The sequence below is a fragment of the Excalfactoria chinensis genome, chromosome 18 (genome assembly GCF_039878825.1).
Source record: "Excalfactoria chinensis isolate bCotChi1 chromosome 18, bCotChi1.hap2, whole genome shotgun sequence".
NCBI classification, from domain to species: Eukaryota; Metazoa; Chordata; class Aves; order Galliformes; family Phasianidae; genus Excalfactoria; species Excalfactoria chinensis.
In genome coordinates this window covers 3,610,698-3,625,886 of record NC_092842.1, presented here as the reverse complement: position 1 = coordinate 3,625,886, position 15,189 = coordinate 3,610,698, and the positions used below count along the sequence as shown (strand labels likewise).

The 15,189-nt window shown below is 48.2% G+C and overlaps 1 protein-coding gene across 1 annotated transcript in view; it reads right to left on the bottom strand.

Annotated features, from left to right (window-relative positions):
- COL27A1 (collagen type XXVII alpha 1 chain) overlaps window positions 1-15,189 on the bottom strand; it is a 110,759-nt gene that overhangs the window by 8,784 nt on the left and 86,786 nt on the right. The window contains exons 38-48 of the mRNA XM_072352652.1: window positions 11,012-11,065; window positions 10,581-10,688; window positions 9,264-9,317; window positions 9,092-9,145; window positions 4,581-4,637; window positions 4,362-4,415; window positions 3,631-3,684; window positions 2,635-2,688; window positions 1,085-1,138; window positions 900-1,007; window positions 425-532 (exon numbers count right to left, since the gene is read on the bottom strand). Of these exons, the coding sequence (XP_072208753.1) occupies window positions 425-532; window positions 900-1,007; window positions 1,085-1,138; window positions 2,635-2,688; window positions 3,631-3,684; window positions 4,362-4,415; window positions 4,581-4,637; window positions 9,092-9,145; window positions 9,264-9,317; window positions 10,581-10,688; window positions 11,012-11,065 (759 nt within the window). The remainder of the gene's footprint in view (window positions 1-424; window positions 533-899; window positions 1,008-1,084; window positions 1,139-2,634; window positions 2,689-3,630; window positions 3,685-4,361; window positions 4,416-4,580; window positions 4,638-9,091; window positions 9,146-9,263; window positions 9,318-10,580; window positions 10,689-11,011; window positions 11,066-15,189) is intronic.

Genomic DNA, 15,189 nt, shown 5'->3' with positions numbered 1-15,189 from the left:
TGATAGAAACAAGCTGCACAATTTTCTGCACCATTCAGGCTTTGCAAGGCAGCAGCTGAAGGACATCCATGCTTCAGTGCCCATTGTGCATCTCCTACAGGCAGCTCCCTTGCAGCTTCTCTAAGGTCACATTTCTTTATCCAGGTTTCTAATGAAAGGACTTCAGGTGTTCACAGTGTGGGTACAGGTATTTGTAAGCTCATGAGCTAAAAGAACTTTGACAAAGAAAGAAGGGCTGCTGGGATGTTCAGCTGATGTGGACTTAAGTAGATGGATGGGAAGAGAAATTGCTGCTGAGCCTCCAACTAAGTAAAAGATAGCAGCAGGGACTCAGACTCTGTTAGACCTCGGTGAGTTCAAGCTCTAGATGCACCAGGCTCACAGACTGCATTGCTCATAGCAGTATCTTGAGCCAGAAACTCACCTTGAATCCTGGTGGTCCCTGTGCCCCAGGCAGTCCTGGTACGCCGGGGTTCCCTCTTTTGCCTGCCATCCCTGTTATGCCTTCTTCCCCATCATCTCCCTGCTCTCCCTAGAAAAGAAACACAGGTGAGGTTATGAAACAAGGCACTCACTCCAGCTCTACGCATCTTCTAGGGGCATGGAGGACTGACGTGATTCTGCCCTTAGCCAGTAAGCATGCATCTGGGCATGGGAGGACTTGCAGATACATGCATGCAAGAAGCTGCTTGTCAGACTGGATGCATTGGTTTGTTTACAGACTTCACCATGCAAAGGCGAAGTGAGGTATGAAGAGCAGCATATGATCCACTCTGGGTATATGGAAATTGGGATATCTGTAGCTGGACTACATCCATTTCTCCTTCGTGACCTTTTGGTTTTCCAGCTCTTAAGCTGCACTTGCAATTAATGCTATGAGGTTACAACTGCAAACTCACCAGCACCCCAGGCAGGCCGTCCTTCCCAGGCACTCCGTCCACTCCAGGGGCACCCTCTTGGCCCTGCCTTCCCACCACTCCTCGAGGACCAGGTAGCCCAAGAGTGCCCTAAAATCACAAAGATGTCAGTGGTGGAGCTCCTGGGCAGCATTTTTTGGGCAGAAAATGGATTTTCATTTACCTACCGGTGAGCCTCTGCTCCCTGCACTGCCTCGTGCTCCTTGCTTCCCTTTTTGACCCTGCAAAGAAAGAAAGATATCTAAAATTGCAGCAGTCCCAGCACAGCTCCACTTGGGCGCCTGACTTCAGGGTGTGCTTTTGGATAATGGTTGGAAAGAGTTTTTATAAGAAGGAGATTTATAAAGTCAGTTGCTCCAGCACTGGGGAATGAACTGCTATTTGGTTTTATTGCAAGTGATTCTTCGTATGTCTTGAGAGTTCTAGGGCAGGAATGAATAGCTAGAAGGCAAGGACCTACATTTTTCCTAATACAGAGCAGATGAGGACAAATAAAGCGGGATGAACTCGAGGGAGGACTCAATGCACTGGCAAACATTAGAACAAGATGCTGGAAACCTGCATCCTCTGTCAGTTCATTGAAGCACAGCACAGACCCACGGCACTGCCAAGTCTTCTGCAGGGCACTCGGTGAGGGCTTTTCTTTCTTAAGTAGCTCTCTCTTATTTTGAAGAGTTAATGGAAATGAAAGGGGTATCTTGTGTCTGAAATTTGCAGTGCTGCTTTGTGAGTAGAGACGTAAAAGAAATGCTCCCTCCTGAGGGTTATTAGCTGTAGAATGGATTAATTTCTGTGGAATGAATGGAAAACTCAGCCTCACCACCTTCAATAGGACTCTCTTAGACAGGTCACGCATTAAGGCATTTTTAATCTAAAGCACTGCATTTTCTGTGCACTGTTTCTGCATCCATAGAGGACCAGGCAGGACAGCTACATGAAATAAATACTCCTGGGGGTGTTTCCTCTGCTACCCATTACACCCAAGGGTAGTTCCAGGTCATCCAGCGCTGGATGTTCATTAATCTCACCTGCTGGCACATTCCTTGCCAAGAACACCTACTAAAGACCATCATCTGGCATCATCCCCATCTGCCATCAGGGAGCATCAATTTGCTGAATATGGAGGTCACATACTTATGTTTTAGCAACCAAAGGCCCTATCTGTAGGAATAATTAGCATGCTGTCATTACAACCAGATGTGGAACTCAGAGTAGGTACCACACCGAGCCTCAAAGGAACTGAGTGCGCTGTGTTTTCTTGCTCAGTAAGGGCAAGAAGTTAGAAGGACTCTTCTGGGAATGAGAAGAACCACATGGACTCCAAATCTGGGAAGTCTCAAGCCAGAAAAGTTTATGGTTCAAGTGAAGGAACTTGCCTGGCTCAGATCTCCTTAAGGGCAGACAAGCTAGCTGTGGCTGTAGCAGCACATGCAGGGTTATAGGAAAGAGACACAGCTATGACCATGACTAAAGACTTGCCCCAAATTCACCTTCCAAGCTGGAGTTGCTATTGTCTTGACCCACTCCAGCTCCATGAAGCCAATCAGCCATTGGGGTCAGACACCTAAATACATACTTGCAGCCCTTCCACTATTCTCTCCACAGTCTTTCAAGGTACAGTTGGCCAAATCACACAAGCTGGGATAAAAACATTCGAGTTCTCTTAATCATTTACTTCAAACTTAGGATGCTACAAATCCACCCTGCTGAAACCTACCACATCACCTTTGGATCCCTTTGCTCCTGGCTGGCCTGGTGGTCCAGGATCCCCCTACAAAACATAAGCATGGAAAAAAAATCTGCTTGAAGTTCTCATCTGGCAATATCTCGCACGAAGTAGAAAGAACAGCATTTTTTTGTTGTGCCCTAACAACACTGACCGTATGGAAACAATTCACGGGAACAGCCTGTGCTCAGACAGGCCTCCTGGGGAAAAAAAGAGAGCAAGGAATTGTCTCCAGAGAGCACTTAACAGGGTATCAACTGGAGAAGAAGCAGCACTACCCCCTCACTTGGGTGGTGCTCATGGTTGGGGAATTGGTTCGTTAAATTCCAGACTGTGCCTGGAAAACCGTGCTGAGAAGTGAGGAGGAAGGAGCCTGGTTTGGGAAAGGCCCCGCACAAGCTACGTGCAGAACAAGTGCTTCATACAGTGAGCACATCCCCATGGTGGTACTACCTCTCTTCTGAACGCTGCAGACCTTTCCTAGGTTTGACCTGGATGTCAGATATCAGGAAATGACCGATGGAGAAGTGAAACAATTCCCCATCACACATCCCTCCATCCTCCCATCACACATCCCTCCATCCTCCCATCACACAACCCTTCCTTCCTTGAGAGGAAATGCCATGCAGGCAGAATGAGATGGTCCCACGTTGGAGCAGCTCTCCCCAAAAGCCCCATTTCCAAGCGGACCCTTCCAGCACCGTGGCCATCTTGCACTGCTCATCTCCTAAGCTTTCAAATCCCTCCTGGCCTGTTCAGAAATGCTGTTCCCGGGGTAGGCTTTTGGGGCTGCCTCCTGTTCTATCACCTATTTCTTGCTTTCAACACGTGGCTCAAATTGTCTGTTTCAGAGGCATGGGTTATGGAAATGCACACGCTGCATGTCACAGCTCAGCACACATCCCCTACTGCAACCCTTCTCCTCCTGCACCTGTTTTTCACATGCATGTGACACTGGGTAGCTTACAATAAAGCAGCATTTCTTACAGGTAAGCCTTGCTGTCCAGGTTTTCCTCTTTCTCCATCAAGCCCTTCTTGGCCCTTAAATAATAAAAAAACAAGAGAGGGAACATTTGTTTGTCTTTAGGTATCTTCGTGGCAACGATGAACAAACACAGATGCAACATGCAGGGCAGGGGAAGATAAATATATCTGCATTCTGCTAATACACAAACATTGAAGCTTATGGGTAGCGTACGTGCTGCTGTGGATACACACTGGAAAGAAGGAGCTCAGAGGAACTGCTGGTCACTGTGTAAGCAGGAAGGAATATCTTCTAATACACACAGCATCAGTTTAAGAGCTGTAGACCGTTGTCCTACAAGATATGGCAGCAACAGTGCTGCTCTGATGGGTTTAAACTCTTCAGTGTGTTCCTTGAATGGGTTGCTCTGATCAATTAAAGCAATTGGATTTTGGATGGAGGTGAGACAGCCCATAGAGCCTTTTCAGACCAACACCAATTCTGTCCCACAAAAAGGGAATCACTCACAGCTGCTTCTGAGAAAAATCCTGTTGGGGTTTTGGAAGCTTCAAAACATCCAAATTAACAGAGATCTTCCTGTGAAACACCCTGCAGACACTGGCACACCAGTCTCGAGTTTTGTCCAGCATTACACGACCTATCCTGTATACATCCCCTCCAGGGCATTTCCTTGATAACCACAAACCTCCCCAAAACAACCATTTCTGAATCACATACTGGGAATACGACTCACAGGATAACCAGGGTCTCCGGGCTCCCCTCGATCTCCTCTGTCACCAATGGGACCCTGCAACAACACAACGAAGGCTTAAGCTAGATGTTATAAATCCTGTTATCCACAGAATCTTGATGCCTTCTGTATGTTGTACGAGTAAGGAAGCAACTCAGCTCATGCCATCCCCCTGGCAAAACCCAGACCAGCATTGATTAGGAAAGGGATTTAACATCTTACTCTGTCTCCGGGTGGTCCTTGTGGGCCTTCCACCTTCCCGTCATCACCTTGTTCTCCCTGTGAGTGAAAACGCTGTCATTAATACAGACTGCAGCTGATATGGCAAATGATTCTGTCTAGACCTGATCCAGTTTTCTCATCTCATGGGCTCCTGACTCAAAGCCTGTGTTGATTTCACCAACGTTTCATCCACACAGTGTCAAAATGATCACTATTCATTTGTTTCACGTCCTCCAGCACGCTGGCTGTTCACATTTCTTCCCTAATGTCTTTGGTGGTTGTTTCTGCCCAGCCTGACCATCCTCCCCAAGGAACCAGGTACAAAGAGTTATCCTCAACAATTCCTAAAACGAAGCAAGAAGCTCCTAATTAGGAAAACATGAGGAACAGTTCTCCCTCTGCATTTCATCACCAGCAGTCAAACCAAACTCTTTCATCGAGCACTTCTCCACTCTCACTGAGTGCAGCCATGGCTGCCATGGGAACAGTGGTGGTCAGGATGGACTTCTGTGACCCCACTGTGGCCTTCTCTGATCTTCTCTGACCTTCTCCCAGGTAAGGGGATCCATCCCTTACATACTCATTGCATGAGCATCTCTGCTGATTGATGGGACGGCTCCCAGCAGGAGCCCATAGCCCATGGTTTGGCTGGCAGATAACTGAGCTCTCCCTGAAATATCCACAAAGAGATCCTTCAAGGATCTCCACACAGAGGCTGCATTTTAACATTCAATTGTGTAAGTCACTTGGGGTCACGGTGTCCTGTTTTCTCTGGAGTTCAGCTCAGACATGGCTGTTTCTTTGCTTCCCATAGAAGATAGCTATATTCCAGCTCTGCTTTTTGGCTGCTCCCTATCGCTGTGTCTCTGGCACTTTGGCTCCTTGGGATGAACGCGTCTCACAGCTCCTTTGATGTGCAGCTCCTGGAGAGAGAAGGGCTGGGGGATTCTGGCACCGTGTAGCTGCTATGTTTGCACTCTGCAGTGCTCCTGGCACCTTCAACGCCCAAGTCTGCACGGCTATGCAGAGCCACGTTTCCTTCAGGCTCCTGCAATCCTCAGCAGCTGGATCACCCTTTCTGGTGTATTTATGACCGCCTCTGAGTTTCACTCCACTACCCTCCTCTTCTGCTGGTGTTGGAGTTGCTGATGGCAAGGATACCTGTGAAGTTTCTCAGTGGGAATTTCTATGGGAGGTGCTTGGGTGCTTCACTCATATGTGAGGTTTGGCAGTAACACAACTGGAGCAGTAAATAACCAGCAGGGAGAAAGATCTTTGATGGTGATGCCAAGGCTCATTTTTCTTTAGGAACTGGGCACACTCTTTGGAACCAGAGCAGTACCACTCCTGAGACATGCCAACCCACTCTGACTCCTCGGAGGGCTGAGCACCAGGCCTGAACTTTTCAGCTTGATAGAATGAGACTCGAGATCTGGCAAGAATCTCTTGCGATTCAACCCAACAGGTAGCAAGGAGCTCAGTACATCTCTCTCCATCATGTGCTTGATGACAGTGGCACATTCTTTCTTTGCTGCTTCCAAGTTAGTTGGATGAGTGCTGCTGGTAACTCCCAGGTTGTGGTTATGCGTGGCCATAAGAGATCATGAGGTGGGTGGTGAACTCCAGTCTTCCTGGAGGTATGTTGGTAAACGAAAGATGTGGGGAGAAACTGTGCCAGGATGGCTTGAAAATATAGTGCTGAGCAATAATGGATGGAGAGATTTGGGGGCAGAATAGAGGAAAAGTAAAGCGGTGCCTCAAGGGCTCTGCCAATGGTTTCCAGTGCTAATGAACTCGCTGGATGAAGTTGGCAGAGGAAGAACTGGTTCACTTTCAAGCCACTATCAAAGGGGTGCAGGAGAGAGGGAAAACAAAGAGAGCATTTCTCAGGTCTCAGAAGAAAACAAAGCAATCCCAGCAGACGCGTTACGGTACAGCAGTCTCAGCAGCAGCAGGATGCGAACACCTTGCCATACAGAGCCGAGATGGCTGTGATGAACTCAAGGAAAGCTCACAATTCCAGGCAATGCCAAAACTTGAAGACTCTCCTCCCAAAGTCCAACTGGCAGCTCTGTGTCCCCTGGAGTCTAATTGCCACTTTGTGCTTTGTCTTCAGAGCAAATCCTGCCGCAGTGGTCAGCTCTAGGGCTGCGAGACGGAGCTCCTCCATGACTTCCTGATGCCTCAGCTGCTCGAGGGGGAGATGAAAGGTCTGCACTAATTCTTTGGAAAGTCGCAGTGAAAAAGAAAAAAAATGTTAAGAGTAAAGGGCAGCAAAGTAAACATGTTGGGATACAAATGGAAAATGCATGGAGAAGAAGGGAAGGCTTGTTATTGTTGGCTTCCATCCCAAAGTGAGATACGCCAGTTTGTAATTTTTAAAAGGATCCCATCTGGACTGCTTTAAGCAGCTGCCAAGTGCAGGCATCTGCTCAGAGCAAGGCCTCTTTGAGGAGCTGTAAATGTATTAAATGAGGCCTGGTAGCTGGCTGGGATGGCACCTCAGAGCTGTGTTTGCAACAGTGCCACTTTCCACCCCATTTTCTGCTCTGGAAAAGGGAAGACCTTCCCCACCATTACACATCCTCCTTCTTCACCACAGCTACACTTAATGCATAGTTTAAAGCTCACAGAGTGGCCACAGTCCTATTCTCATTTCTGCTCCTGTTCTCAGATTCAGGCTTCCATTTTAACGTTTGGATGCTTGTACAATGTAAGAGATATCCAGAGGGGAGGAATCTGTCCTCGGGCTGGGATCAGCCTTAGGAGATAAGAAGGAAGGATGGGTAAGAAAACTTCTAGATGTAGGTTCTGTGGAGCAGCTGGGTCGTGCAGGAAGCATTGCTGGAGGCTGAGCAGGTGACACTGGGCTCTCCCCTGCAGGGACGGGGTAAGATTTGGCTCTCAATGGCCACAAACAGCTCTGACTGCTCTCAGCAGGATGCATTGGATGCTCTGGAATCCTTGCCAGGCTTCAGATTGGAAACTGACAATCAGAGTTTGTTTAATCATTCTTGGATAAGCTGTTACATGCTGTTGCTGAGCTCTGATAATACAAGACCCACAATAATGATAATAATAAGTCTCATGTTTGGGACGATGGCTTTCAAGAAGATGGCAAACTTAAACGTGCAGAGATCAAGAAAAGAAAAGCAGTAGTCAAAATTTAAACAATAGAGACACATCTGCACATCTTTTCTTGCTCTAAAGCCAATTGTGACTGTGCTTTTGGTAGTCATAGCCTTCAACTTTTGCAGGCTGCTCAAGCATCAGCAGTGGGGCTGTGAGAAGCATCTGGGCATGCTGTCAGCTGGACGACATGTCTGGCCGTGAGCCCTCGCATCATCCTGGGCTGTGCTTGGCAACCATTGGCAAACCTGGGCATGCTGCCGCAGGAGGCAGCAGTGCTAATGGGGAGGGCAGCATGAAAAGAGCTGAGGGTAGAAATCCAGCAAGGCAGCGATGGAGATGTGGATGAAGCAGCAGAAAACGAGAGAAAAAGCAGCATGTGCTTGTGCCTTAAGCAACATTTCTGAGGCAGGGGATGCATGTTATTGGAGCACAACAGCTTGCCCTGCCACATCGCCTCCTGGCCACCAGCACAAGGAGTCTGTAGGCAGAGCAGTGTGAGCAGGGTGTCCTGACATGGACACGATGCACGTGGAGCTGCAGCAGAGACGTGCCTTTGGGATCTCTGAGTCTCCTTGACTCCTTTTGCAAGCAGCGAAGCTGCTGCTTGCGCACGTCCGTCTGTAACCACACACAAAAGCTCTCAGCTGTGGTGCTGGGGAGGTGGAAAAGGAGCAAAATGAACTCACACATCTTTCTGTTTCCCTGGGACCCCGGCATTGACCATTGCCAATCCCCACTACCTCCCTGCCTGTGATGGGGGAAGGAGCATTGCTGCTGCTACTGCAGCACGTGAGGGGCTCCAGCGGCACCGCGCACAGCCAACACCAGCTGGGTTGGTTGGCCTGGGAGCACAGCATCCAGCCCTGCCGACAGGAAACCATTACGGCGTGAGTCACTGCTCCAGCCTGAACTGGTTACGGCCGTGCTGACTCAGCAGAAGGGGGAAAAACGCAAGGGGAAAGCCGGTGTGGAGAGAGAGCTCTGAGTCAGCCCAGCACCCCACGGGGAGCCCCTCGCTGCAGCTGGGCTGAGTCACAGCAGCAAGGAGGAACAAGGGGCATGGGCGATGGGGACCTGCTCTGCTTTGATAACCTCCTCAGCTGGCTGTAGCAGCAGTGGGCTAAGGATGGCAGTAACTCAAGTGCAAACAAACTATGAGATATGGGAAATCTAGTGCTGAAGGTGGCTGGGGCAGGACCCTCTTTCAAGGACAACACTTGGACATGTTTTTTTTTGCTGCGGGATACAACCATTTCTACTCTTGCTCAAGCTGTGCAAGCCTCCAGGGGCCAAGCTTTGGTGCTGATGCTGTAATGGTGATGCTGCAGAGCTGAGCAGTGCTGGCTCACGTGCACTGCAGGGCTGCTCTGCTGCCTTACCTTCTCACCCTTTGGCCCCGGTGGTCCAATTGGCCCTGGTGGTCCTGCATGTCCCTGCAGAGAGCAGACAGTGTGTGAGGAGACAGGAAGGAGCTGTCTGAGCCAAAGTCCTGCTTCCATTTGTTACAGCTAAGAACTGTTAGGAGATGGAGGATGAAAATAAGGCTCTCACCTGGTAACCCTTCAAGCCAGGCTCCCCCTGAGCACCCATCCTTCCTGGAGCACCCTGCAGAAGCAAGCAAAGGAAGCACCATGAGAACAGCCTGCAGGTGTTACCTGCAGACATGGGATGCACCGGGTGTGAATTCTTCATCTGTCCTTTTGGACATCTTTATATCCAGATTAGCATTGTGCTGGGGAGTCCACCAGTGAGACCAATCCCATGCATGACCTAATGCTGAACTGCAGGGAGGAAACCTGTCGGTGTGGGTTCTGAGGAAAGGGAGGGAGTTTTCTGGGTTGTGATGAGGGCATTGCAAAAGCTCTTTGTTGCGTCTCTACCAACCTGCACAAAAGGGTTTAAGCCAGATCATCAGATTAAAATGCAGTGTAGCCTTTCCAGATAAACCCATTTAGTGTGGAAGAAAACCCTTTCCTCAAGACAGGCTGCAGAGACGTGCTCAGTCCAACACACTGCTGCTCAGACACTGCTCTACTTGCTGTGAAATAATCCATGGAGACGTTGCCAATGAGTACGAAGGGAGGACATATGGGGAGGCCATAATTTCTGATGCAGGAAAACACTATCAGCAGAACCCTTATCCCATCATTCACTTGCTACTGTTCTGAAACATCACCACCATTCCTAGTTCATAAATAACTCCTGATCTTTCACTAAGTTCAACCAAACAAAGCACAAAAAGCTTCCTTACCAGCCCGCAATAAACGAGGAGGTTCTCGTTACTTACTGCTGCATAATGAATGAATTTGTCTCACGTAAATTAAGTTTCTTCCCTCTCTGTCATACTACTGTTGCTGAAAACCTCACCTTCAGGCCCCAGCTCCAACCCTTTCCCATGCTATATTTCCTCTTGTTGCAATTATTTTAGATAAGTAGATCAAGAGTGGGTGTAGAAACAAGGCAGAAATCCAAGGCAGAGTTCCTTCTATCAACACAGTTTGACTTGGAAGCGTCTCTTTCCATGAGTGTGCAGTCTCAGAGGGGAAGATCTTAGCAAAAAATAGCTGTCAGCTCACTCCGTTCACAAGCAAAAGTCCCCAATATTTCAGCCTGTCTGGGGAATTGTACAGAACCACCGCAATGCAGTGTAAGGTGGGGTCATGGGGCATCATTGCCACCTCTATGGAGCCTCTCCTCTGCTGCTCAGTGCAAGTGTTATGCTCTTTTGGTCTATTTAACCATCTACCATCATTTCACTCCCTCTGATCTGAAGGCCCTGTTGGGCTCTCTGCTCCACGCAGGCCAATGCCCAGCACAGCTAACCACGTTTCTGGTGTTGTGTTCAACCATTTGCAGAGCTCTTCTCACCATAGGTCCCAGGGTACCTCGGGATCCTTTAGGGCCTTGGTTCCCCTTTGGCCCCTCCTTCCCTGGAGGTCCTGTCTCACCAAGCTGCCCCTGGTAGCCCTTGCTGCCCTGCAGAATGAAAGCACAGAGGTTAACACAGGATGAAACAGCTTCTACAGTCAACTACAGGGGAGGTGAGACCCTGGCACATCTAGAGGAGATGTGGATGCCCCTTCCTTTGAGGTGCTCATGGCCAGGATGGATGGGGCCCTTGACAACCCGATCTGGTGGTGGTTGGTGTTCTGTTCATGGCAGGGGGACTGGAACTAAAGGATCCTTGAGGTCCCTTTCAACCCACAGCATTCTACGAGTCTATGATCAAATATGAGAAAAGAAAAGAAAAGAAAAGAAGATCCAGAGGAAGAGCTGTTATCAGTGGCAGATGTTCTTACCTTCTGGCCAGGCTTGCCCCTTTCTCCCTGTTTTCCTGGTTTCCCTTCTGGTCCCTAGGAGAGCACAAAAAAGAAAAAATAAAATAAAAAGCTATTGGAATGGGAAGGCAAATAAATCCAATCCCAACCAGCACGCTGTTCACTTTGCTGGTGCACACAACCCTAACAGCATCCTCACCCATCCTGTTCTACTCCCAAGGGAGCCAACAGGTTGGGTATGCAGCAGTGCAAGCAAGGACACAGCTCCCAGTTACTACAGCAGGAATACGGCCAAGTTCATCCTTAAGTTGCTCCATCATGTGGATGAGAAGAAAACCTCATGGCTTAGAGGAGGAAAGATCTCTGTGCCCAGTGGACAACAGACCATTGCAGAAAGGAGATGTTTTTCATCTAGTCACATCAAGAACCTGAAGGTGATGGAAAGCCACCACAGACATCTGTCCTCTCTGCTGCTCACCACCAACTAATGCACTGCATTGGATGTCAGTACTCTGGATATGGCTCTAGGGTAACGGCAATGAAAATACTGCTTCAACAGCAACTCTTTATCTTCCCACTGCAACAACAGACAGTTGTTTCATTGTCTATCTAGCTGTCATGCACAACTTCTTGATTGCAATGCAAAAGCTCTCCCTCTATGCTATCATTATTGCAATAGACAGCACAGGGAAATCACAACATCCTGATCTTAGCAAGAAATAGGTTGGGATGAAAAACTTTTGGGGCAGGCAGGTTTGGGCCTTCACTCTACCTTCTAAGAGACAACATTTCCATACTGCTCCTAAAATCTGCATTCAACTTCATGCTTGAATCATGAAGTGCAGATATAGCACTTCAACAGCCCAAATTCCATGCACCACAATAAACTCGATCCACAGAAGACTGTGCTGTGTTCCAACAGGGTCTTGCTGTCCCTGGTTGTTCCAGATCATCTTTCCACGTTGGTGAGTCTCAGCACAGCTATGGGCTCTGATAAACTCCCTGATGCTGCACTGACCTCACTGAGCAGGGACATTCAGCATCTCCAGAAGGCTCTCCTGAGTTCTCCATCTGGAGTGTGCTCCTTCTTCACGGCTGGGGATTAAATCTTGGCAGCACCTCTGCCTCCAGTCAGCGATAGCCGTGAGCCCAGCTGTCACTTGTGGTCAACCAGGAATCATCCCTTGAGTCTCTCTCACTGAGCTAGCTCTTGTTAAAAGCTTTGCTGGTATAAATAAATGGGTCCAACCATGCTGGCAACACCAGCACCAGAGATGTTGCTTGGATCCTGCAGCCTCAGCCACCTCCTCAAATGAAGCAAGCTCTATCAGCTAGGGATATTTCTGTGCTCCACCAGCATTGCTTTCTAGGACTTTGGCCAGAGGAGCTCCGCTGGTGAGCAAGAAGCCTACCATATGGCTGACATTCCTGGATGTGCTTTCTCCAACTGCTCAGGAATTTAGCCCAGATGAATGTAGAGACAGCTCAACGTTTGCCTGGGGTTCCCAGAGATGTGGTATCTCTCCTCTCGTCGTTCCTGATGTTTGTTGCAATCCCAGACATGTCGTGGTTTGCACAGTTCCAAGAAATCACTGCACTGACACATGGCAGGGATACACGGGCCATGGCCAGCCCAAAGACCATTTGGTCGCCTTCAAAAAAGGTCAGATTTCCCATTTCCCCATTCTTCTGACTCATCTATCCAGGAATGGAAAAACTGGGGCCAGAAGAGGGGAGGAAAAAAAAAAACCCATAATCCTGATAAATCAAATTCAGTAGGATAGAATTGGTTCTGAATGCATGCTGTGATTCGCGCAGGGTCTCCAAAGCCCCTCAGGGATCTGGCACCTTTTGGTGCCTATTTCACTGCAACGTCAAGTTTCCAGGCTTCCCGCTGTTCTTAGCAGCGAGGGGTGGAAGATGTAGAGGAGTCTATACATCAGAATGATTCATTCCAGGTTCTTCATGCTAGATTCAGATCAGCTGGGTTAGCGTGCCAAGGGGGTTTGTAGACATTTTGTTGTATGCTTTGGTGGAAAAGCAAATCTTCCTTCCAGGCTTCTTCTGTGAGCAAGAGTATTCTGTGTACTGCACTCCTCATTAGAGAAGCTTGTTAGTTCTGCCTGAAGATAATGGTATCAGTGACCAGGAACAGCAGAAAGCAGCAGTTTTAACAAATTCACATGCCTTGAGGTAAGCTAAAATATCCCAGGGGGAGCAAAATCCCATTGCCAGCTTCAATTAGGACCCAATTCTTTAAGATCTTGTAGTACAGCATTAGATGACTGCCGGTGGCAAGAGCTGAATGATTTATTTTTCAATGCAAATTGATCAGTTTTTAATGGAAAAAAAAAAGAGGCTTTGGGCTGCTGATGGCCTTGGCAGCGACGTTGGGTCTCTCGCACAGCGCAGTGTTAATGCGTGCAAACAGATGCGCAGCCCAGCTTTAAACTCTCAAGTCATCAACAGTTGAAATCTATGTTAAGACAACAGCACGGAGAAAAACAAAACAAGGAAGTTGAATGAACTGCAGAGAGATATGCCCCAAACAGAGCCAAGCAGGGCTCTGCTGCAGACACAACTTCCCCTACGCATTGCGATGCTCCGCACATACACAGTGGATCTCTGGAAGCGATCTCAAAGGCACAAGACTCACCAGCCTGGTGGGACCCAAGGAGCACTACGACTCCAGGATCTTCAGAAGGCAACTTTCCTTTCGTTTTCTTGCAGACCAGAACTGCAGGAGGGCACGGTGCCTGGAAAGACACCTTCTCAAGTCCCATCTCGGGTGGGTTCAGCACTACTTGATGCTGTTGTTCAGAGCATTTCCAGGTGTTCAGTGTGTCAGGAAGTGGAAGTCTGAGGTCACTCCTCCTTACCAAACATGAGGCAGGAAGAAACAGAAGAACCACAACACAGCCAGTGAGTAAAGAGAAGAAAGTGCCAACGGTGATGGGAAAAATGGTGATAGTTGGAGGCACTGGAAGAAGGAAGGGCAGAAAACCTAAAGCAATAAAGGTAGTAAACATGAAACATAGGATGACCATGCCCATATTGTTCAAGGCCCAGCCAGCTAGCTCATTTAAAGGGAAATGAAAAAGCCCCATATCATTTCCTACTGCTCAGCAATGTCTCCATATGAGAACCTCTACTTAATAAACTTTGATCGAGAGAAGCCTGCCCTGTATAGGACAGTTCACAAGCACTCAGGAAATTAGTGGGATTATTGGGGCCGGGCATTTGAAGACATAAACATTTTGGATTTATAAGAAACACATTTCCTAATCTCTCTGCGTAGCCATAGTTTGGAAGCAGAGGAAACACAGAAGCAGCTCCTGAATGGGTATGGGGAAAGAAGAAAGAAAGGCTCAACTGTTCTTGAGAAGAAAGACCTGATTGTATTGTGAGGATCAGGGGGCTTTGCTGGGAGCGCTGGGAAGCAATGGGCCCTTGGCTTGCTTGTGGAAACCCGAGTGGTGAGTGCAGGTACAGCTTCAAAGTTGAAGTTGACTTCAAAGCGAAAGCAAGATGGGAAAACCCTACAAGACCTTGGATGGAGAAACTACTCCTAGCATCACCGTGACTTTCTTTTCAGCTGAGTTCCTCAACTCAGAATACAGAAAGCAAACCAAAACCTCGTACCCCAACCTTCCTGCTTCAGAGTGAGTCCTAAACCGCATGCAGATGTTGCTCTGAAATACTCAAGTTTTGATTTTATGGATGAGAATGTCCATTTGACTCATTCTTTTCTAAGAAGGCATAGCAAAAGGTAGCAAAGAAGACTGTAAACAGAGCTGTGCTCTGAGTTGCTCTGGTTTGGTTTGATAGCTCTGAACTGCTGCTCATTTGTTGTCTCTGGAAAAGCCTTTTTTCCCCTTTTTTCCTCAATTTCCTCATCCCCAAGACAGCTCTTGAGTCAAAGATGCAGCCAAAGGTGGCTTGATGGATATATGGGATGTGCAGGAGAAGTTCATGTCCTCAACCACTGATCTGGGAAGCTCTCAAAAAAGATGTTACCAAAATGCCCCAAAGAACTGGCCATTTTGGAAGCTGACAACTGGGAAGAAAGCAACAGAGAGAGCACTTGGGCAGTAACTCCTATTGATGCCAATGAGCACTACTCAGGTCATTTTTTCCTTCCTCAAACAACAGGGGTTAACATCTTCCTTCTGAAGGACACAAACGCCCTGAGGTTGTGG